We start from the raw sequence: 25,585 nt of genomic DNA, 5'->3' as shown, positions 1-25,585 counted from the left end.
CTGTAGAAACCCCAAGCCTACTGTGAAGATGTAGGCAACTTACAGAAGGACTGGATGCCTAGAGAATGGTGGTATTAGAACTGCTAATATTAGACAGGAAAACACAGATTCTATTGACAAAGAAACAGACAGTAGGTTGGGATACAAACCTTGTAGCCAACAAGTACAAATAATCTTGTTTGGCCTGCACAGTATTTAATTTTCTTTCTTTTTCATTTGGACACTTTCATAGGAAGCATGCACTCTCCAGTTTGTCACAGTACCCAGCACTTCATTTCCTATTGTTTTACATCTAATTGCTGATAACTTCCTGGCCCCTATTTGAGTTATTTGCTGCAACTCTGCCTAGATTACTGAAATCTGAATTTTATCCTTAATGAGGTCACTTGGGCCTCACACAGAGCAGAACTGAAAGATAAATTGTTATTCCAAATCACAGTTTTCCAGCTAGCTGTGTGTGTGTTGTTTTTGTGTGTTTTGTTTTGTTTTGTTTCTCCTGATCTTGGCTGGAAATATCCTTTTATTTAGATTTTACATTTCCCTAAATTTATAAATTTTCTCCCATCTTGGGAGATGATTAAGATGAAAATACCTATAAATTTTTCTAGTCTTGGCTTATCCACACTTAGTGACTTGTGAGACCTGTAAGAAACTAAATAGATTTAATAGTATATATGTATACTAGTTCCATATACTCTTTTCTAGAGAATTTCTAGAGAAATTCTAGAGAATTTCCATATACTCTTCACACACTGTATTTTTGTGTTAATATCTTATATACCATATTAGAACAATTATAAACAAACTTAATTAAAGATTAAAATAAATGTACTTTATTGGCCTTTTCTCGGTATGGTTAAGGATAAAGAGAAAGAAGAGTTTTTCCTGTATAGCAAACTCATGGGGTTTCATAAAGTATAATTTTCAACTGGTTAAAAAACATGACTCATATAAATATAATGAGCAGGTGTCAAATATTTTGTAATTCATTAATTAATGATGTAATCAGAAATAAGTTAAGACCAGTTCAAATGAAAATGTAGGAGCTAAGTATTTATAGGAAATATAATAAAGAAAAGTTAAGATTTCTGAATTATACATAAAACTAACTGAAGTACTAAAGTGCACAAGTCATAACCTTTGGAGTTACCTTTTTCATCAAACAAAAAATATTTGTATCTCTATGGGATAGAAATCTATACATTAAGCTCTGCCTACAGAGTTATAGAATAGTCCCATCAATAGAAAATTTAAGATGTCAATCAAGAACTGCACTAAGAGGGATGCCTGGGTGGCTCAGTTGTTTGGGCAACTGCCTTTGGCTTGAATCATAATCCCAAAGTCCTGGAATTGAGTCCCTCATCGGGCTCCCGGCTTGGTAGGGAGCCTGCTTCCCTCTCTGGTCCCTTCCCCTCTCATGCTGTTTCTCACTCTCTCTCAAATAAGTAAAATCTTAAAAAAAAAAAAAAAAAAAAAACTGTACTAAGAGACACCCAATAATTCTTTTGCCTGTTTCCAATGCTCTGTTACAGATAATTTTTCTGACAAAATGTAGTCATCAGTCTAGACTTGATTGCCAGAAAGTGGAATCTGTTTGCCAAACTTTGAAAATATAGCTTTAAGATGAGGACATATGAAATGAATTCTAAAATTTAGCATATGTATCTTAGAGGTAGATTATTTTGGATTTCAGAGAACAAGTTCCAAATTTCTTAAGCACATGTTTAAGTGAAATGGTATTGGCATGAGAAATTCTTATACTGAATCTTTATTTCCTTTACAGAAATTCCATGGAATTATAGTTGGTACTATTCTGCAATGTCTCTAGTTGAAAGCCAAAGTGAAGACAGACAAAGTGAAGGTAGGTGAACTTAGTAAATATCTAAGTCTCTGTGTCATTATTACTGCATGCATGAGTACACGTGCTAATATACATATGACAGACAAAACTGACTGGCCAGTCTATCAATCAGACCACACCAATCTACCAAGCAACTGACCAGGAAAGGAAATATACTTTGCAGAAGTAAGTACTTTGTCCTTACAAGTACAAGCTCCTCTGTTTGGTTATCTGAGAATTCTGATGTGAGTAATTCCAGTCTCTTTTGTATTTTTATCTGTTTTTATTTTATATTGTACTTTTATTTGGAAATTCACCAGAAAGGTCTGTGTTCCTTTTCCTCTCCTCATCCTTCACAACTGCCTCCTGCTAAAAAGAAGTGGTCAGTGTGAAAAGTTGCTAAAACACATAAGGTCCTCCTTTGCAGACTCTTTGTGGATGGAGCAAATAGATCGGCTATGATATTAAGATTTCCATACCATTTCCATGCTTTCCTGTGGTGCATCCAAGTACTAAAGGGAGCTGGAGTAATCATGCCTAAGCCTGACATGAGAAAAAAAAATTTTCTGACATAAAATTTTCAAAAAGGAAGCCAGAATGTAGTTCTATATTTAGAACTGACTGACATGAAAAGGTTTTTTTCTGACATAAAGTTTTGAAAGAGCAAGCCAGAATGTAGTTCTATATTTAGCTTCCTTTTGAGGAATGAAGAAGGTGCAGAGAATGAAATTAGGTTACTGATTTCAGGTCACTCTAAACTTCTTTACTTTCTGTCATTGTGCAGTTGTCTGATTCCTGGAGGGAACTTATTTCAAGAGCACGTAGTTCCATAAAGAAGAATTCCATCCCAAGGGCACAGGCTTTAGTTCCAGGAAGAGGAAGTCAGGGATATCCCAACTGAGGGAAAAACCAGGGAGTCCTTTCCTACCCTCAGAACTGCTAGAGGAAAGAAGGCTAGAGAAAACAAGTTAACTGATCAATTTCTCCTACATCTTCTTATGAACAGAAAATATGGGAGAGAATACTTGAGGGAACAGTAAATTCAATGCAAAAGAACAAGTGGCAGTCATCAATAAAGACTGGTTTACTGACTCAACAAATATTTATTGATCATCAAATGAATGCCAGCCACTGTGGTACATGCCGGCAATACAATGGCAACAAAACTAGATAGAATCCCTGCTCTTATGGAAATTATGGTTTAGTGAAGGACAGCCATTAATTAAGTAATAACACATCAAATAATAGCACAGAGAAATAACAAATTATATGTATAATAAGTGCTGTGAAGTAAAGATCATATGGGGGTATAGTGGTTAAGAGCATGGATTCTGGAGCCATACTGTTTAGGCCTCAATCCTAGTTCTGCCACATACTGTTATCTTGGGCAAATCTCTTCATTTCTCCATGCTACAGTATTTCATCTATGAAATCAGGCTAATAACAGTGCTATCTCATGTGTTGTGAGGATTGAATGAAGTAATATTTGTAAAGGATTTAGGACAGTTATCTGGTACATGGTAAACACTAGGTAAATATGTAAAAAAAAAATCTAATCTATAGGAGCTTTGATGGTTTTGTTGTTGTTGTTCAGGAAGATAATTAAGAACTTGAACATTTATAAATGGGGTTATTTCAAAAGTCCAAAGTTTTACCAGTGAAAAATAATTGAAACCACTTTTCCTGGTCTAAACCCCTTTAAGTAGGCAAATCCTACCTACTACATTAGAGTTATTGCTTGTGCTGTTTTGAGTGGTGAGCGATTAATATTGATCCATCCAAGATGTTGGCCTTTTAGCTTGAGTCAACAAAATAACGGTGGCAAACCCAGTAATTTGGCTTCTGTCCTTTTCTAGGCTATCAACCTATTCTGGTTGGAAAACTTACAGTACATAGAATGAATATTGACTGGTTCTAGTGTCTTGCTTATCTACCTTCTCCTTTCTATTTTTTACCATTTTCTTAGTTCAGCCTGTCATCATTTTGAAAGTTGACTATTAAACAGTAATCTCTTAAATCATTGTTATGTCTGCAATCTCTTCCTCTGTAAATCCGCCATCTTAATATTCTGAAATTCCAATTTTATCATGTTTTTCCCTGCTCAAAGTCTTTCTGGGATTCCTTGTCAGCTACTAATAATTTTAAGGTCATCAGCCTAACATTAAAGCCCTGACTTAATAGGCTTGTTTCCTTCCTCCTTCAGACTCTTCTTACTTCTGTACTATCATACAACTTGTCCGGTCTCAGTGCCAAACTTTTCATTAGGTTCTTCTTCCTGCCCACGTACCTGTCTCCTATATTTATATTGAACCTATATTCATCTTTTAGATTTAGTGCAAGTTTATCTCCATGAAGCCTTCTCTGGCAATTCCAGCCACCAACCTCCCCCACCCCCTCCCCTGCATTGTCTTTCCATCTTGATTACTTACAGTGCTTAGCTTCTGCAGTCTTTAAAAATAATAGCCTTACTGAGATATAACTTACATGCCATTGAATTATCCTTTTAAAGCATAGAATTTAGTGATTTTTTTTTTTTTTTTTTTTTTTTTATTTGACAGATCATAAGTAGGCAGAGAGGCAGGCAGAGAGAGAGGGGGAAGCAGGCTCCCTGATGAGCAGAGAGCCCGATGCAGAGCTCGATCCCAGGACTCTGAGATCATGACCTGAGCCGAAGGCAGCGTGTTTAACCCACTGAGCCACCCAAGTGCCCCCAATTTAGTGACTTTTAAAATATATTAATGGAATTGTAACACGTGACCATAATTTAATTTTAGAACATTTTCATCACTCCCAAAAGAAACCCCATACCCATTAGCAGTCACTCCCAATTCCTGCCTTCCCCAGCCTCTAACAACCACTTTCTATCTCTTTTGATTTGCCTATACTGGACATGGCATAAATAAAATCAAAATTTTATTTTGATAAAAATATTTATTTTGATTTTTTGGCTTTTTGTGACTGGCTTCTTTCACTTACTATTTTCAAGGCTCATGTTGTAGTATGTATCAGTACTCCATTCCTTTATAAGGCTGAATACCATTCCAGTGTATGTATATACCACAATTTATCCATTCACCAGTTGATAGACATTTGGGTTGTTTTCCCTCTGGAGCTATTATGAACAATACTGCAATAACCATTCATGTATAAGCTTTTGTGTGAACATATCATGTCAATTTTCTTGAATCTACAATTCATTTTAAGCCTTTCTTATATCCTATTTTGCATTCTTGCTTTACTGTTTTGGTTATATCTTGTATGATTATACTTAATTGTAATTGGCAGAGTTTCCTCTGTTTTGGAAAGTATATATGTATGCATTAGTATGTAAATACCCTGAAAAGGAAGGGATGCAAAGGGCATATACCAGTCTGTTAATGATGCTTTCCTTGGGAAAAGGAGAAAGAGGGGAAAGGAAACTTAACTTTTTTTCTTTATATTTCTAATTTTACATTTAAAATATATTTATGTGTTACTTTGGGGTGTTTGAAAAATCATTAAAGAAAAAGTGTAGGGGCTCATGGGTGGCTCAGTGGGTTGAGCCTCTGCCTTCGGCTTGGGTCATAATCTCAGGGTCCTGAGATTGGGCCCCGCATTGGGCTATCTGCTTGGTGGGGAGCCTGCTTCCCCCTCTCTCTTTGCCTGCCTCTCTGCCTACTTATGATCTTCCTCTCTCTGTGTCAAATAAATAAATAAAATCTTTAAGAAAAAAAGATAGAAAGTATAATCACAAAAGAAGGGAAGTTGGAGAAACTAAAAGGAAAGGACAGAAAAAGGAAAAAATAGAAAGGAGGAGGGGCATAGATATTGTGGCATTTGGAGCAGAAAATTAATCAGAGCTTTAAGTGAAATAAGTCAAGCAGAGAGAGTCAATTATCATATGATTTCACTTATTTGTGGAGCATAACAAATATCATGGAGGACATGGGGAGTTAGAGAGGAGAAGGGAGTTGGGGTATATTGGAAGGGGAGGTGAACCATGAGAGACTATGGACTCTGAAAAACAATCTGGGGGTTTTGAAAGGGCAGGGGGTGGGAGGTCGGGGTACCAGATGGTGGGTATTATAGAGGGCACGGATTGCATGGAGCACTGGGTGTGGTGCAAAAATAATGAATACTGTTATGCTGAAAATAAAAAATAAATTGAAAAAATAATAGAATCCTACACAATACCACATTTAAACACAAAAATTAGACATATTGTATAACTGTGTGAACATACTACAAACCATTGAATTGTACATTTTATTTGAATAGGTGACTTGTGGGGCGCCTGGGTGGCGCCTTCAGCCTTCAGCTATCATGATCCCAGGGTCCTGGGGTCAAGCCCTGAATTGGGCTCTCTGCTCAGTGGGGAGCCTGCCTCCCCCTCTCTCTGTCTCTGCCTGCCTCTCTGCCTACTTGTGATCTCTGTCTGTCAAATAAAGAAATAAAATCTTAAGGTAAAATAAAAAAATAATAAATAGGTAAATTATATGGTATGTATATCTCAATAAAGTTATTTATTTTTTAAGGTATTATTTATTTATTTGACAGAGATCACAAGTAGGCAGAGAAGCAGGCAGAGAGAGAGAGAGAGAAGGAAGCAGGCTCCCTGCGGAGCAGAGAGCCAGATGCAGGGCTCGATCCCAGGACCCTGAGATCATGACCTGAGCTGAAGGCAGAGTCTTAACCCACTGAGCCACCCAGGCACCCTCAATAAAGTTATTTAGAATAGAAAAGACATCTATAGTTTTTAGAGTTAGTTTCTAGAATTATGTTTCTTTAGAAAATGTAAGGCAACAGTTGAACTAATTCATAGGGAATTTTCCTGACCCCAGTAACAGGAGCAAGGTAGCACGATAAAGTACACAACTCCCAATAAAATTTGCATCTCAATAAATAATATATTTTTAGTATTAAAATGTCCCATATAAATATTTAGGACATACTTTGGTTTTGTATCTTTATTTGCTAAACCTGGCAATCATAAAGGGAATTAAGTTTTGAATCTCTTGGAGTGAAATCACTTCTTTAGTATCACAAGGATTTTACTAATAGATCCAGCTTTGTGTGAATGGCATTTTGTTTCTAAGTGATGGACTTGATTATAAGTTTCCCAACCTCTCATCTCCTATCCCAAGGAAGCTTATATGACTGGGAAACTCTGAAAGTGATATCTAGCAGTTCAATCAAACATGATCAGTTTTACCTTTACCACATTGATAAAAAATCATTGGCTCTACTTTCCAAATGATGTCAGAATGGCAAAGCACCACTCCCAACTTTCATCTATGTGGAGTGATATGAAGGATATTCCTTTCAGCTTCTCCCTTGAGAGGGAAGAAACCCAAGATTTCCAACAGAAATAGTGGATAGGACCTTTAGTTTTGTTTTTTTGGGTTTGGGTTTGGATTTTTGGTTTTTTTTTTTTTAAAGATTTATTTATTTATTTTAGAGATTGAGAGAGGATAAGTAGGGGAAGGGGCAGAGGGAAAGGGAGAGAATTTTAAGCAGACTCCCTGATGATTACAGGGCCCAGCATGGGGCTTGATGTCATGACCCTGAGATCATGACCTGAGCTGAAATCAAGAGTCGCATGCCTAAACAACTGAGTCACCCAGGAGCACACCCCCCTGCCCCCTCTTTAGTTTTGATCATGTCTTGAACTGTGCCAACTGACTGATCTTCTGTGGTACCCTATTACTAAATTAGGATTTGGTGGGTGCTTTGTTTTGTTTTGTTTGCTTTTTTTACTATTTTGATTTTCTATTTGTTTTAGTACTATTTTATTTTCTTTTATTACTATTTTGGTTGTCCTTTGAGTAATTCTACTCTTATTTTCACTCAACTTGGACAGGAGAGTTAGTGAAGCTATGGGGAGCATAGACAGAGGCAGAGATAACAGAAGAGCTATAGTAGCTCTCATGACATTCAAGACTTTAGTGAGCTTCCTCTCCAGATTCTTTTCTTTTAGTTGAAAATAAATTTGATTTTATTTTTTAACTTTCAAAAGATTACAAGTATAGCACAAAGACTATCCATAATCTTCTCACCCAGAATTCTAATTGCTAATATCTTAACACATTTGCTTCATCTGCATATATGTGTGTACATACCATATATATTATATTTATATATAACATATCTGTTACATATATAATAATTAGTTGTTTTCTGAGAATTTTTTAAAAGATTTTATTTATTTGAGAGAGAAAGAGCATGAGACAGGGGAGGGTGTGGAAAGGGGAGAGGGAGAAGCAGACTCCCTGCTGATCAGGGAGCCTGATGTGGGGCTGGATCTCAGCACTCTGGGATCATGACCACAGCCAAAGGCAGCTGCTTAACTGTCTGAGCCACCCATGCACCCCATTTTTTAATACTTTTGAGAACAAGTTGCATCCATGATATCTCATCACCCCTAAATACTTGAATATATATTTCTCCTCATCCAGGACACTTTGCTATTTTGGCTAACATGTAACACTCCAAGTCAGGAAAGCAGCATTAATACAAAACTATCATTCGGTTAATAGACTCTTATACCGCCCCCACCGTGTCCCCTCCTTTTAAATTTCACTAACTTCCCTAACAATGTCTCTTCTTCCTTTCTGGCACACTATCCCTTCCAGTAACACATGCTCCTATTATATCTTCAGCCTCCTAAAGTGTGAAACGTCTCTATTTCTCCCTGCCTTTCATGTTCTCAACATTTTTACCTCTTTATTTATTTATTTATTTTACTTTCTTTCTTTTTAATTTGAGTATAGTTGACACATAATATTGCATTAGCTTCAGGTGCACAACATAGTGATTGGACAAGTTTATGCATTATGCTGTGTTTACCACAAGTGTAGGCTTGCATCTATCCTGATACATCAATATATCGCTATTAAAATATTATTGGCTATATTCCTGATGCTGTGCCTTTTATTCCCATGATTTATTCAGGAAATACAAGTTTCCTGTTATGGAATGAATAAGTCTACAGGTTCTTTTTTTCCCCCTCTTTTTTTTTTAATCTTTTCATTCTCTCTTTTTTTTATCTTTATTTTTTTATTTTTTAATAAACATATAATGTATTTTTATATTGCTGAGGGGTACAGGTCTGTGAATCACCAGGTTCACACACTTCACAGCACTCACCATAACACATACCCTCCCCAGTGTCCATAACCCCACCTCCCTCTCCCGACCCCTCTCCCCCCAGCAACTCTGTTTGTTTTGTGAGATTAAGAGTCACTTATGGTTTGTCTCCCTCCCAATCCCATCTTGTTTCATTTATTCTTCTCCTACCCCCCTAGCCCCCCACATTGCATCTGCACTACCTCATATCAGGGAGATCATATGATAGTTGTCTTTCTCTGCTTGACTTATTTCACTAAGCATGATACCCTCCAATTCCATCCACGTCGTCGCAAATGGCAAGATTTCATTTCTTTTGATGGCTGCATAGTATTCCATTGTATATATATACCACATCTTCTTTATCCATTCATCTGTTGATGGACATCTAGGTTCTTTCCATAGTTTGGCTATTGTAGACATTGCTGCTATAAACATTCGGGTGCACGTGCCCCTTCAGATCACTACGTTTGTATCTTTAGGGTAAATACCCAGCAGTGCAATTGCTGGGTCATAGGGAAGTTCTATTTTCAACATTTTGAGGAACCTCAATGCTTTTTTCCAGAGTGGTTGCACCTGCTTGCAATCCCACCAACAGTGTAGGAGGGTTCCCCTTTCTCTGCATCCTCGCCAGCATCTGTCATTTCCTGACTTGTTAATTTTAGCCGTTCTGACTGGTGTGAGTTGATATCTCACTGTGGTTTTGATTTGTATATCCCTGATGCCGAGTGATGTGGAGCACTTTTTCATGTGTCTCTTGGCCATCTGGATGTCTTCTTTGTAGAAATGTATGCTCATGTCTTCTGCCCATTTCTTGATTGGATTATTTGTTCTTTGGGTGTTGACTTTGCTAGGTTCTTTATAGATTTTGGATGCCCTTTATCTGATATGTCGTTTGCAAATACCTTCTCCCATTCTGTCAGTTGTCTTTTGGTTTTGTTAACTGTTTCCTTTGCTGCGCAAAAGCTTTTGATCTTGATGAAATCCCAATAGTTCATTTTTGCCCTTGCTTCCCTTGCCTTTGGCGATGTTCCTAGGAAGACGTTGCTGTGGCTGAGGTCGAATAGATTGCTGCCTGTGTTCTTCTCAAGGATTTTGATGGATTCCTTTCTCACATTGAGGTCCTTCATCCGTTTTGAGTCTATTTTCATGCGTGGTGTAAGGAAATGGTCCAATTTCATTTTTCTGCATGTAGCCATCCAGTTTTCCCAACACCATTTATTGAAGAGGCTGTCTTTTTTCCATTGGACATTCTTTCCTGCTTTGTCGAAGATTAGTTGACCATAGAGTTGAGGATCTATTTCTGGGCTCTCTATTCAGTTCCATTGATCTATGTGTCTGTTTTTGTGTCAGTACCATGCTGTCTTGATGATGATGACAGCTTTGTAATGGAGCTTGAAGTCTGGAATTGTGATGCCACCAACTTTGGCTTTCTTTTTCAATATTCCTTTGGCTATTCGATGTCTTTTCTGGTTCCATATAAATTTTAGGATTATTTGTTCCATTTCTTTGAAAAAAAATGGGTGGGATTTTGATAGGGATTGCATTAAATGTGTAGATTGCTTTAGGTAGCATAGACATTTTCACAATATTTGTTCTTCCAATCCAGGAGCATAGAACATTTTTCCATTTCTTTGTGTCTTCCTCGATTTCTTTTATGAGTACTTTATAATTTTCTGAGTATAGGTTCTTAGCGTCTTTGGTTAGGTTTATTCCTAGGTATCTTATGGGTTTAGGTGCAATTGTAAATGGGATTGACGCCTTAATTTCTCTTTCTTCTGTCTTGTTGTTGGTGTAGAGAAATGCAACTGATTTCTGTGCATTGATTTTATATCCTGACACTTTACTGAATTCCTGTATAAGTTCTAGCAGTTTTGGAGTGGAGTCTTTTGGGTTTTCCACATATAGTATCATATCATCTGCGAAGAGTGATAGTTTGACTTCTTCTTTGCCTATTTGGATGCCTTTAATTTCTTTTTGTTGTCTGATTGCTGAGGCTAGGACTTCTAATACTATGTTGAATTGCAGTGGTGATAATGGACATACATCCCTGCCATGTTCCTGACTTTAGTAGAAAAGCTTTCAGTTTTTCTCCATTGAGAATGATATTTGCAGTGGTTTTTCATAGATGGCTTTGATAATAGAGGTATGTGCCCTCTATCCCTATACTTTGAAGAGTTTTGATCAGGAAGGGATGCTGTACTTTGTCAAATGCTTTTTCAGCATCTATTGAGAATATTGTATGGCTCTTGTTCTTTCTTTTATTAATGTGTTGTATCACAATGATTGATTTGCGGATGTTGAACCAACCTTGCAGCCCTGGAATAAATCCCACTTGGTCATGGTGAATAATCCTTTTAATGTACTGTTGAATCCTTTTGGCTAGTATTTTGGTGAGAATTTTCACATCTGTGTTCATTAAGGATATTGGTCTGTAATTCTCTTCTTTGATGGGATCTTTGTCTGGTTTTGGGATCAAGGTGATGCTGGCCTCATAAAATGAGTTTGGAAGTTTTCCTTCTATTTCTATATTTTGGAACAGTTTCAGGAGAATAGGAATTAGTTCTTCTTTAAATGTTTGGTAGAATTCCCCCGGGAAGCCATCTGGCCCTGGGCTTTTGTTTGTTTGGAGATTTTTGATGACTGTTTCAATCTCCTTACTATTATGGGTCTGTTCAGGTTTTCTATTTCTTTCTGGTTCAGTTGTGGTAGTTTATATGTTTCTAGGAATGCATCCATTTCTTCCAGATTGTCAAATTTGATGGCGTATTTTTGCTCATAATATGTTCTTATAATTGTTTGTATTTCTTTGGTGTTGGTTGTGATTTTTTATCTTTCATTCATGACTTTATTTGGGTCCTTTCACTCTTCTTTTTTATAAGTCTGGCCAGGGGTTTATCAATCTTATTAATTCTTTCAAAGAACCAGCTCCTAGTTTCGTTGATTTGTTCTATTGTGGTTTTTATTTTTTTGGTTTCTATTTCATTGATTTCTGCTCTGATCTTTATGATTTCTCTTCTCCTGCTGGGTTTAGGCTTTCTTTCTCGTTCTTTCTCCAGCTCCTTTAGGTGTAGGGTTAGGTTGTATACCTGAGACCTTTCTTGTTTCTTGAGAAAAGCTTGTACCACTATATATTTTCCTCTCAGGACTGCCTTTGTTGTGTCCCACAGATTTTGAACCATTGTGTTTTCATTATCATTTGTTTCCATGAATTTTTTCAAATCTTCTTTAATTTCCTGGTTGATGCATTCATTCTTTAGAAGGATGCTGTTTAGTCTCCATGTATTTGTGTTCTTTCCAAATTTCCTCTTGTGATTGAGTTCTAGCTTCAGAGCATTGTGGTCTGAAAATATGCAGGGAATGACCCCAATCTTTTGATACTGGTTGAGACCTGATTTATGACCCAGGATGTGTTCTATTCTGGAGAATGTTCCATGTGCACTAGAGAAGAATGTGTATTAGGTTGCTTTGGGATGAAATGTTCTGAATATATCTGTGATGTCCATCTGGTCCAGTGTGTCATTTAAGGCCTTTATTTCCTTGCTGATCTTTTGCTTGGATGATCTGTCCATTTCAGTGAGGGGAGTGTTAAAGTCCCCTACTATTATTGTATTATTGTTGATGTGTTTCTTTAATTTTGTTATTAATTGGTTTATATAGTTGGCTGCTCCCACATTAGGGGCATAGATACTTAAAATTGTTAGATCTTCTTGTTGGACAGACTTTTTGAGTATGATATAGTGTCCTTCCTCATCTCTTATTATAGTCTTTGGCTTAAAATCTAATTGATCTGATATAAGGATTGCCACCCCAGCTTTCTTCTGATGTCCATTAGCATGGTAAATTGTTTTCCACCCCCTCACTTTAAATCTGGAAGTGTCTTCGGGTCTAAAATGAGTTTCTTGTAGGCAACATATTGATGGGTTTTGTTTTTTTCTCCATTCTGATATGTTGTATCTTTTGATTGGGGCATTTAGCCCATTATCATTCAGGGTAACTATTGAGAGATATGAATTTAGTGCCATTGTATTGCCTGTAAGGTGACTGTTACTGTATATTGTCTCTGTTCCTTTCTGATCTACTACTTTTAGGGTCTCTCTTTGCTTAGAGGACCCCTTTCAATATTTCCTGTATAGCTTGTTTGGTGTTTGCAAACTCTTTCAGTTTTTGTTTGTCCTGGAAGCTTTTTATCTTTCCTTCTATTTTCAATAATAGCATAACTGGATATAGTATTCTTGGCTGCATGTTTTTCTCATTTAGTGCTCTGAATATATCATGCCAGTTCTTTCTGGCCTGCCAGGTCTCTGTGGATAAGTCTGCCGCCAATCTAATATTTTTACCATTGTATGTTACAGACTTCTTTTCCTGGGCTGCTTTCAGGATTTTCTCTTTGTCACTAAGACTTGTAAATTTTACTATTATTGTTGTTTCGTCTTATGGTGTCACTTATCTCTCAAATTCTCCCCTCGTGGTCCAGTAGCTGTTTGTCCCTCTTCTGCTCAGCTTCTTTATTCTCTGTCATTTGGTCTTTTATATCACTAATTCTTTGTTTGCCTCATTTATCCTAGCAGTGAGAGCTTCCATTTTTTATTGCACCTCATTAATAGCTTTTTAGATTTCAACTTGGTTAGATTTTAGTTCTTTTATTTCTCCAGAAAGGGCTTTTATCTCTCCAAAGAGGGTTTCTCTAATATCTTCCATGCCTTTTTCGAGCCTGGCTAGAACCTTGAGAATCATCATTCTGAACTCTAGATCTTACATATTACCAGTGTCTGTATTGATTAGGTCCCTAGCCTTCGGTACCGCCTCTTGTTCTTTTTTTTTGTGGTGAGTTTTTCCACCTTGTCATTTTGTCCAGATAAGAGTATATGAAGGAGGGGCACCTGGGTGGCTCAGTGGGTTAAGCTGCTGCCTTCGGCTCAGGTCATGATCTCAGGGTCCTGGGATCGAGTCCCGCATCAGGCTCTCTGCTCAGCAGGGAGCCTGCTTCCCTCTCTCTCTCTCTCTCTGCCTGCCTCTCCATCTACTTGTGATCTCTCTCTGTCAAATAAATAAATAAAATCTTTAAAAAAAAAAGAGTATATGAAGGAGCAAATAAAATACTGAAAGGGTGGCAAAGACCCCAGGAAAATGCACTTTAACCAAATCAGAAGAGACCCTAAATTGTGGGAGGGAGAAAGGGGATAAAAAGAAGTTCAGAAAGAAAAAAAAAAAGGAAAAAAATTTAAAAAAGAAAACAAATAAAGAAAAAATATAAAAAAGAAAAAAATATATATATTAGATAAACTAGTTAAAAACATTAAAAAAGAAAAGGGTAAAAGTTTAAAAAAAATTAGCAGAAGAAAAAAAATAAAATTAAAAAAAATTAAATTAACCACAAGACTAAAGAATCATGAGGAGAAAGCCATGAGTTCCGTGCTTTGCTTTCTCCTCCACTGGAATTCTGCTGCTGTCCTTGGTAGGTGAACTTTGTCTTAGCTGGATTTCTTTTTGATCTGGGAGAGGGGCCTGTTGTAGTGATTCTCAAGTATCTTTGCCCGAGGCGGAATTGCACCGCTCTTACCAGGGGCTGGGCTAAATAATCTGCTCAGGTTCGCTTTCGGGAGCTTTTGTCCCCTGAAAGCTTTCCGTAGAATTCCGGAGTACGGGATTAAAAATGGCAGCCTCCCAGTCTCCAGACCAGAGGAGCCGAGAGCTCGGGGCCCCACTCCTCAGTGCGCCCTCAGAGAAAAGAGCCCAATCACTCCCATCTCCCTGGCCTCTGGCCATGCTCCAAACTCACCCAGCCTGCGACCAGTTCAAGGGAATGCCGAGCTGAGAGCTCACTCCTCGGCTCTGTCTCTGTAGCCGACTTTCCCGGCCTAATACCTAAGAGCTCTGCGACACTCAGACACCCCTGATCCTTCTGTGACCCTGTGGGACCTAGGGCCACACTGGCCCCACATGGGCTTCACCACAGTTTAGCCTCTGGAGCTATGTCCATCAGTGGATCAGACTTTTAAAAGTCCTGATTTTTTGCTCCGTTACTCTGCTGTTTCCCAGTAGCCAGCCCCGCCCCCTGTGGTCTGTCTTCCCATCACTTTGGATTCACTTCTCCACCGGTCCTATCTTTCAGAAAGTGGTCGATTTTCTGTTTCTAGAATTGCTGTTCTTCTCTTTGATCTCCCATTGGATTTGTAGGTCTTTGCAATGGTTTGATAAGCTATCTAGCTGATCTCTTGCTACTTGATGTAGTCTCAGCCTGCTACTTCTCCGCCATCTTGACTCCTCCCATCCAGGTTCTTTTTGATATTACGCTCTATCCACCCTCTCCAACCATGCTGAATATCCTCCTGTTTGCTGACCTTGGCATAGAAAGATCAACAAAGGGGGCATCTGGATGGCTCAGTTGATTAAGCCTCTGACTTTGACTCACATCATGATCCCAGGGTCCTAGGATCAAGCCCTGATCAAGCAGGGCTCCCTGCTCAGTGGGGAGCCGACTTCTCCCTTTCCTCGCCACTCATGCTTTCTTTCACTATCTCTGTCACTCTCTCTCAAATAAATAAATTAAAACTTTAAAAAAAATGCTTTCTCTTGTTATCTCTGTCTCTCTCAAATAAATAAATAAGTAAATAAAATCTTTAGAAAGAAAGAAAGAGAGAAAGAAAGGTCAACAAAGAATTAGCTGAGGTTTCTCTTCCAGCCCAGCTGTTCTGTGACTCTATAGAAACTCCCACAAGCAGGAGGCAATTATCCTCCATTGGAGGGGTTTAGACAGAAAAATGGCCACCATTTAACAAAGCATTTTTAAACATCTACTTGTATACTTATTCATTCAGTGAATCTTCATTCAATCCAAGGCCTAATGCTGAACTAAGTAGTAGGATACTGAGATTTAAAGGGAAAAAAAAAAAAAAAAAGGAAAGATAAGGTCTCTACCTTTAAGTATCTCTTTGTTTAGAGGGAGAAGACTACAGTATTATAAATAAATAAGTGAGTTAAATGTAAACCATGAGATATAGCAGTGGATAGACTTAATCTGAAACATAATGAAATGATGATGAGAAAACAAATGAATTACTGTTTATTCTGCAGGACTACAGGTTCTGGCTTTCTTGTTATGACTCTCTTCTATGTCATTTAGGTATTCTACTTACCATTCCTTAGATGGAAATATTATTCGTTGGATAAACTCCAGATATTTTAAAGATGCAGTCTGTGGGGGTGCACGGGTGGTTCAGTGGGTTAAAGCCTCTGCCTTTGGCTCAGGTCATGATCCCAGGGTCCTGGGATCAAGCCCGGCATTGGGCTCTCTGCTCAGCAGGGAGCCTGCTTCCTCCTCTCTCTCTCTGCCTGCTTCTCTGCCTACTTGTGATCTCCTTCTGTCAAATAAATAAATAAAAATCTTTTTAAAAATTATTAAATTAAAAAAAATGATGCAGTCTGTGAAGAGGAGACAGAAATTTTTTTGTGTTTGTACCCAAGACTTGAAGTCATATGGTTAGCTGAATCTACTGGTAGCTTCCATGTTTCATATTATACTATTTTAGTCACATGCATTATGTGACTTGGGTGAAATCACATAGACCTGTTAATCTAGAATGACTACAAGGGGCCATTGCTGAGTTTCTCCCACTAGCACGTGTGCTTAATTGAGTTGGGAGTTTGGTGGTGTAAGGAGAGAGGGCCTAACTAATCTGCTAGAGACTTGTACTCCGAAAAATCATCTCACTATTTTTCTTTCTTAGCTGGAAAATTCCATTTGTGATTGAGTTCCCACTATGAGCAAGGAGGTACTTGCTGAGATCCTCCTAAACCTGATTGCCACCTGACCAATGGCCTTCTTCCCTTTTTCTAGCTTCCTCCTTCTTCCTACTGGTTACTTACTTTTCAGTGTGCCTCTTTCTCTAGTTCCCTCTTAACAGAGCTCATTTTCCTTTTTAGTTTCTGCCATTTCCTTGTCTAGAGTAATCTCCAATCTTCCGTAGCTTTAACCCTTATAACCTGAGGTTGGCTTACATCAAGACTGAATAAGAGCTAACTTTTTCACCCTGGCATTTGAATCAAAATACTAGCACTGTTAGACAAAGGCTTCTTCTATTTTAACACTTCTCTTCTACTACCATCCCACCAAGGGCTTGAGTAGAGTTCCCCTCAGTAGACTGTGGCTTTTGTACCCTTCTTTCTTTACTGACTAGATTAGCTTTGTACATCCACAGGAGATAGCTGAAAGTTCAAAAGGAAGTATGGGCCTCCCTGCTCAGTGGGTAGTCTGCTTCTTCCTTTCCCCTGTGTGTGCTCATTCTCTCTCTCTGTTTCAAATAAATAAATAAAATCTATTTTTTAAAGATTTTATTTATTTATTTGACAGACAGAGACCACAAGTAGGTGGAGAAGCAGGCAGAGAAAGGAGGAAGTAGGCTCCTCGCTGAGCAGAGAACCCAGTGTGTGGCTCAATCCCAGGATCCTGGGATCATGACAGGAGCCAAAGGCAGAGGCTTTAACCCACTGAGCCACCCAGGTGCTCCAATAAATAAAATCATTAAAAAAAAAAGAATTGTTCTAAAATGATACTGTATATGCCTTACTTTATTAATCCTCACAATAACCTTATGAGTAGATATTATTATCATTTCAATTTTATAGATGAGGAAAATGAGTCTCAGAGAGGTTAAGTGATTTCCTCAAGGCTACATAGCTGGTAAGTGGGGAACTGATATTTAAACCTTGGCAGCCTGACTCAACTGCTCTGTTACTAACCACTGCTGGAAGCTACCATAGTTTTAAACTCCAAGTCCAGTTCACATTTTATAGTACCAAGTTGCCTTGCTTCACCAAAATGTCTGGCCCTTTCAGTTCAATTATTTTACCACCCACAGCCCAGCTCTGATCTCAACACAGTTCCCTGTGAAACCAGGTCTTCAGTCAATAGGCTGTAGACTCAACTCTTAGTTACCAAAGATGGATGCATTTTCCAGTCACCAGAGGCTGAGGTAGGTATTTGTACCCTTGAATTCCAGAGTCAGGACCTCTTCAACTAGACTGTCTTCTAGACTCTCCTTGTCTAATCTAATTTCTAGCCTTCTATAGTTCTAACCTCTCATCCATAATTCACATTTTGTCACTCTTGTTTCAGCCAAACAGAAATAAACTTTGAGTTAACAGGTAATGGGGTAGTCATCCCAGTCTTTTCTCAACAGTAGTCACAAGCCCTAGCAAATTGGTTTTTGTCGTCATCGTTGTTGTTGTCATCGTTGTCGTGGTCGTTTTGGTGAATCTTGAATTAATCTTTTATTATCCAGTCTGAAAACTGCCTGCCTACCTTTATTGTCTCAAACATGACTGACTACTTCCTTTTGTTAGGCTTGTCTTCTGTCTCAGACTTTGAGTTTCTTCTCCTAAACGGTTGTACCAACTGACATTTTAACCACTTTTCTCCTCATTCCTGTTTTTCCTTTTTTAGAAGCATCTTCTGAAATCTGACTTTTTAGCCTTGATTCCTCTTCCCTTCCTTTTGGAAATCCCATTTTCTTTTCTCCTTTCTCTTCTTTCATGGAAGATGTGATATCAAAGAGACTAGATGAAGATTAGGTGAAGTTTACTCCTGCCCCCACTTTGGAGTCTCAGTCTATCTCCACCAACTCAGGTTCTGAACTTTGGGATCTACCTGCTTTACTTTACTCTTAAACTCAAAGAGGAAGGTATGTATTATGTTGTTGTGCAGAGCCTGGACTCCATGTGTATCTTGGGACTGGTAGGCTTAGAGAGAATAGCCCTCTGCATCCAGGTGAGTTGCTGGAAAAACCTATTAGATTCTTGGTAAATTAAAAAATAATCACTAATATCTAGGATTAAATTTAATAAGCAGTATAAGATTCAATAAGAAAATATTAGAACTTCATGGAGAGTTACGTATTTTTTTAATAAATGGAGAGGCTGTGTTGGTTGGTTGGGTATAGTTAGAGGGGCGCATGGCATGGGAGAGACTGATTTTACTTATTGCCTAAGCTGATTGAGTATGAACATAGTATATTAGCCTACTCAGGGATTAAATAAGCTCAACACTGGTAGAAATACCAATGCTCTCCTGATACTCTGCCCTAATCAGGCAACTATCTGGGCCCCTGGAGAAGTCCCTCCACAAATTGCATAGGCCAACTAGCAACTCTAAATTCTAGATGCAACTAAATTATCTGAGCCATACATGTTCCAGTTCTTCAGATAACGTAAGCTATAATGGTTAGCTGAAGCTCTTGTATCACAAGGTTGTAAATACGCCACTAACTTGTCAAAACAAGGCACAACAAAAGATCCTATCAGTTCCTTTCAACTTTACCTATCTTCATTCACGTAATCCTAGTAATCACCAGAATTAAACAATGTGAAAGAAATGCACTAGTTTGGTAGAACATACTAGGGGTCCATAGCTGGATCGTAAACCTAGGCCAAAGAAGACTCATATGTATTGCTAGCAAAATAACTATACAGATAAAATCATAATAGTGCACCAAAGAGTGGCTTCTCAGGGATACACCAACAACTATCTTCCTCACAGGGATATATAGTATGTCACTAAGTAGGGGACTAATAGTGCAAAAATGTCAACTCCATCCCACTTAATCTGTATAACCTCTCAAATCCTGGGGTAAAACTAACTAAAAATCCCAGTTTTACCTTTCCTATAATTTGTGCAGATCCTTGAACTTCCTCATAATTCTCTATTTTTGTACTGCCCAATGTGCAGACTTTGGCCCCTTAGATATTTTCTATAAGAAATTTACTCATGTTATAACTTCTTGATTTTTAGCAATTTTTGTTGATGGACAAAGGAGGAATAAGATATTATGTGAAGAACCATGAAAGTCCCTACCTTATCATTGCCTTATAATCTCCTCAGCTATATTTTAAAAGTCTACGATCTAAACAACAGGTATTGCCAAGGATGTGGAGAAAAAGGAATCCTCTTACACTGTTGGTAGGAATGCAAACTTGTCCAGTTGCTCTAGAAAACAAACAGTATGGAGGTTCCTCAAAATTAAAAAACAGAACTACCCTGGGGCATTTAGGTAGCTCAGTTAAGCATCCAACTCTTGATCTCTGCTCAGATTTTGATCTCAGGATCATGAGTTCAAGCTCTGCACTGGGCTCTCTGCTGGAAATAGAACCTGCTTAAAAAGGGGCGGGAGCTGGAGAATAGAACTATCCTACAATCCAGCAATTGCAGTACTGGCTATTAATCCAAAGAACACAAAAACACCAGTGCAAAAGGACACATGCACCCATGTGTTTATAGCAGCATTATTTACGGTAGCCAAGATATGGAAGCAGCCCAAGTGTCCATCAACTGATGAATAGATAAAAAAAGATGTGGTATACATATACAATGAAATATTATTCAGCCAGAAAAAAAAAAAAAAACAATGAAATCTTTGCTATTTGGAGCCAGAGATGCTAAGCAAAATAAGTTAGAGATAGACAAATACCATATGATTTCACTCATATGTGGGATTTAAGAAACAAAACAAATAAGCAAAGGGGAAAAGAGAGAAATAAATCAACAGACTCTTAACTGTAGAGAATAAATTGATGGTTACCAGAGGGGAGGTGGGTGGAGGGGGATGGGTAAAATTTGTGATAGGGATTAAGGAGTGTAATTGTTGTAATGACATTGGATAATGTATGCAATTGTTTAATCACCATATTGTATGCCTGAAACTAATATATCACTGCATGTTAACTAACTGGAATTAAAATGAAAACTTTTTTTTAAAAGATTTTATTTATTTATTTGACAGACAGAGATCACAAGTAGGCAGAGAGGCAGGCAGAGAGGAGGAAGCAGACTCCCCACCGAGCAGAGAGCCCGATGTGCGGCTCGATCCCAGGACCCTGAGATCATGACCCGAGCCGAAGGCAGCGGCTTAACCCACTGAGCCACCCAGGCGCCCCTAAAATGAAAAGTTTTTGAAAAGTTTTTTAAAAATTTTATGATCTTATGCTCCTGAGAAATGTAATATCATTTCCCAGACCTGACTGTTTCTCCCATGGGTGGTAGCTCTGCCTCTCAGTCTTGAGGAAACTGGACAAAATTATTCTGAAGTTTATCAGAAGAGAAAGAAGAGCCAAGAAGACTTTTTAAAAAAAATACTTGCTTCCATCAGAAAGGATGAATACCCAACTATTCTATCAACATGGACGGGACTGGAAGAGATTATGCTGAGTGAAATAAGTCAACCAGAGAAAGTAAATTATCATATGGTTTCACTTATTTGTGGAGCATAACAAATAACACGGAGGACATGGGGAGATGGAGAGGAGAAGGGAGTTGAGGGAAATTGGAAGGGAAGGTGAACCATGAGAGACTATGGACTCTGAAAAACAACCTGAGGGTTTTGAAGGGGCAGGGGGTGGGAGGTTGGGGGAGCCTGGTGGTGGGTATTAAGGAGGGCACGTATTGCATGGAGCACTGGATGTGGTGCAAAAACAATGAATACTGTTAAGCTGAAAAGAAATTTAAGAAAAACAGTAAATAAATAAATAGATTTACAGAATTAGTGCCAGAATAGTACGGACAGTTCCCAAATACCCATATCAGTACACTCTGTTGTTGATACCTTAGATTAATATAGCATGTTTGTCACAATTCAAAAAAGGAAAAAAGACTTGCTATCCTGTATTAAATGTTACATGATTTAAATGAAACAAGATGGGATTGGGAGGGAGACAAACCATAAGAGACTCTTAATCTCAGGAAACAAACTAAGGGTTGCTGGGGGATTAGGAGGGAAGGGATAGGGCGGCTGGGTTATGGACATTGGGGAGGGTATGTGCTATGGTGAGTGCCATGAATTGTGTAAGACTGATGATTCACAGACCTGTACCCCTGAAGTAAATAATACATTATATGCTAATTTAAAAAAAGTTACATGATTTAGTGGTACCTAGGGAGCCCAATTGGTTAAGCATCTGACTTTTTTTTTTTAAGATTTTATTTATTTATTTGACAGAGAGATCACAAGTAGACAGAGGCAGGTAAGAAAGGGTTGGGGGAAGCAGGCTCATCGCTGAGCAGAGAGCCCAGTGCAGGGCTCGATCCCAGGACCCTGGGATCATGACTTGAGCCAAAGGCAGAGGCTTTAACCCACTGATCCACCCAGGCACCCCTCTTTTCTTTCTTTTTAAAGATTTATTTATTTGTTTATTTATTTGGCAGAGAGAGAGAGATCACAAGTAGGCAGAGAGGCAAGCAGAGAGAGAGGGGGGATGCAGGCTCTCTGCTGAGCAGAGAACCCAGTGCGGGACTTGATCCCAGGACCAGAGCTAAAGGCAGAGGCTTAACCCACTGAGCCACCCAGGTGTCCCAAACATCTGACTCTTGATAACGGCTCAGGTAATAATCTCAGGTTGTGAGATCAAGCCCCACATTGGGCTCCATGCTAGGTGTAGAGCCTACTTAAGACCCTCCCCGCCTCCCGCTTCCCCATCTTTTAAAAAACAAAAGTGGAGAGGATGAGTTAAGATAGTCGAGGAGCAGGGGACCCTAAGTCTTGTCCCTCAAGTACAGCTAGCTAGTTATCAAATCATTCTGAATACCTGAGAAATCAATCAGAGATCTGAGAAAAGAAATGTTGCAAGTCTACAAGTAGAAAAGCCATCTACCTTTTGGAAGGTAGGAAGTGCAGAGACTTGAGTCCGGGGTGATACAGCTGAGGATATGGCAGAGAGGAGGGAGTCTGCTTACAGAGGCTACTGCAAAGTATTATAAACAGTGGAGTGCAGAATTGGAACTCTTAGAAGTCTGCTACAGTGGGGATGTCCTGGCTTAAAGATGCTTAGGTGGTGAAACATTCCAGGATGTGACAGCATTGTATCAGGACCCCAAGGGTCAGAAGAAGAATGGGGGGTGCCTGAGTGGAGCAGAGTTCGCAGATGTAGGAGTGGGGAAGCAGGCGGAGAACAGTAACTCTAGGTTCTGTCTTTCTGCTCTACATTGCCATAAACTGTGAACTGTTACATGGTTGCACAATCACTTTCCTGGGAGGGGTCCAGCAAAAGGCAGAAGGTAGTGAGACCCTCCTCCCTCCCCCAGGAGGAACAGTGCAGGTCTACTCCACAGGAATCCATAAAATTGGGGGTTTTGAAATTTAGTCACAGGCCTGAGATAAAAACAACTCAGTCACAGGGCAGATGAACACAGAGTTCTGACAGAAACCAGGGAGACAAGAGTGATTGATTGCTTTTCTGTGAAGGCTCACTGAAGAATGGAGGGTGCAAACTTCCAGCTTGGGGCTAGAGAGTGGGGTGCCACCATATTCACCCCACCCATCAGTGTTGAAAGCCTTCAGGAGCAAAACAGTGCTACATAGTGGAATCCAGATTTGCTTACACTGAGCCCAGCCTCTGAGCAAGGGAGGCATATTTTCAATAGGGCAAGTCCATCTGAGAATCAGTCAACAGACCCCTCTGCCAGAACACCAGCACAAACAACTGGATCACACCACGTTTACTGATCACAGAAGGTTGCAAAGCTTCAGCTCCTGGGGAAAACAGTGTATGGTATTCTTTTTATTTTTATTCTTTAGTCTTATAGTATTATTTTGGGGGTTATTTTCTTATTTATTCAATCCTTTTTTTAAATTCCTTCTTAATTATTATTTTTAATATGTATGTTTTTTATTTTTGTTTCCTTTTTATTATATTTTATTTTTATATATATGTAAGTTTTACTGTCTTATTTTGGAACCTAATTTCTTTCTTTCTTTCTTTGTTTCTTTTCTTCTTCTTCTTTTTTTTTTTTTTTTTTTTTTTTGGTGGCAGCAAAGCAAAGTTTTGTGTTGTTTTGTTTTGTCTTTAGCAAAGTAAAGTTTATTGAGTGACAAAGTGACAGTACAAAGCTCCTGAGGAGGGGGAGGGAAGTTTCCTTTAATAAGAGTTCTAGGCCAGATTCCCAGGCTTCACAGAGGAATTCTACCAAACATTTAAAGAAGAATTAATACCTATTTTTCTGAAACTCTTCCAGAAAATAAAAGTGGAAAGAAAATGTCTAAACTCATCCTATGAGCCTGGCATTACCTTGATCCCAAAACCAAGCAAAGATCCCACTAAAAAGAATTACAGACCAATATCCCTGATAGACATGGATGCAAAAATTCTTACCAAGATACTAGCTAATAGGATCCAACAGTACATTAAAAGGATTATTCACCATGACCAAGTGGAATTTATTCTTGGGTTGCAGAGGTGGTTCAATATTTGCAAATCAATCAATCAATGTGATATACCACATTAATAAAAGAAAGGACAAGAACCATATGATCCTCTCAATAGATGCAGAAAAGGCATTTGACAAAATATATCATACTTTCTTGATAAAACTCTGCACTGTACAGGAGTAGAGAGAACATACCTCAATATCATAAAAGCCATAAATGAAAGACCCACACCAAATGGCATCCTCAGTGGGGAAAAACTGAGAGCTTTTCCCCCAAGGTCAGGAACACGGCAGGGATGTCAGTTCTCCCCACTGTTGTTGCACAAGTATTGGAAGACGTAGCCTCAGCAATCAGACAAGAAAAAGAAATAAAAGGCATCCAGATTGGCAAAAAAGAGGTCAAATTTTCATGTTTCACAAACGACATGATACTCTATATAGAAAACCCAAAAAAACGCCACCAAAAATTTGCTAGAACTGATACAGGAATTCAGCAAAGTCACAGGATATAGAATCAATGCACAGAAGTCAGTTGGATTTCTATACACTAACAATGAGAAGAAAAAAAAAATCAAGGAATCAATCCCATTTGCAATTGCACCAAAACCCATAAGATATCTAGGAATAAACCTAACCAAAGAGGTAAAGGATCTGTACTTTGAAAACTATAGAACACTTATGAAAGAAATTGAGCAACATGTAAAGAAATGGAAAAACTCATGGTTAGAAAGAACAAATATTGTTAAAATGTTTATGCTACCCAAAGCAATCTATACATTCAGTGCAATCCCTGTCAAAATAACATCAGCATTTTTCACAGATCTGGACCAAACAAACTAAAATTTGTATAGAACTGGAAAAGACTCCAAATAGCCAAAGGAATGTTGAAAAAGAAAACCAAAGCTGGAGGCATCACAATTCCAGACTTCAAGCTCTATTACAAAGCTGTAATCATCAAGACAATGTGGTACTGTCACAAACACACACACACATAGATCAATGAAACATAATGGAGATCCCAGAAATGGACCCTCAACTCTATTGTCAACTAATCTTCTTCAACAAAGCAAGAAAAAATATTCACATGGAGAAAAGACAGTCTTTTCAACAAATGGTATTGGGAAAATTGGACAGTCACATGTAGAAGAATGAAACTGGACCATTTCCTTATACCATATATAAAAACAGACTCAAAATGGATGAAAGACCTAAATGTGAGACAGGGAACCATCAAAATCCTGGAGGAGAACACAGGCAGCAACCTCTGTGACCTCAGCCACAGCAACTTCTTGATAGATACCTCTGCAAAGGCAAGGGGGAAAAAAAGCAAAAATGAACTATTAGAACTTAATCAGGATAAAAAACTTGCACAGCAAAGAAAACAGTCAACAAAACTAAAAGGCAACCTGTAGGATAGGAGAGATATTTACAAATGACTTGTCAGATAC

At 38.5% G+C, this 25,585-nt stretch overlaps 1 protein-coding gene across 1 annotated transcript in view; it reads left to right on the top strand.

Moving 5' to 3' along the window:
- Positions 1 to 25,585, top strand: part of LOC131812640 (phospholipid-transporting ATPase FetA-like) — a 115,570-nt gene that overhangs the window by 27,289 nt on the left and 62,696 nt on the right. The window contains exon 3 of the mRNA XM_059142437.1: positions 1,784 to 1,861. Coding sequence (XP_058998420.1) covers positions 1,784 to 1,861 — 78 coding nt within the window. The remainder of the gene's footprint in view (positions 1 to 1,783; positions 1,862 to 25,585) is intronic.

Source organism: Mustela lutreola, chromosome 12, assembly GCF_030435805.1.
Source record: "Mustela lutreola isolate mMusLut2 chromosome 12, mMusLut2.pri, whole genome shotgun sequence".
NCBI lineage: Eukaryota > Metazoa > Chordata > Mammalia > Carnivora > Mustelidae > Mustela > Mustela lutreola.
This window is presented reverse-complemented; position numbering and strand designations above follow the sequence as displayed.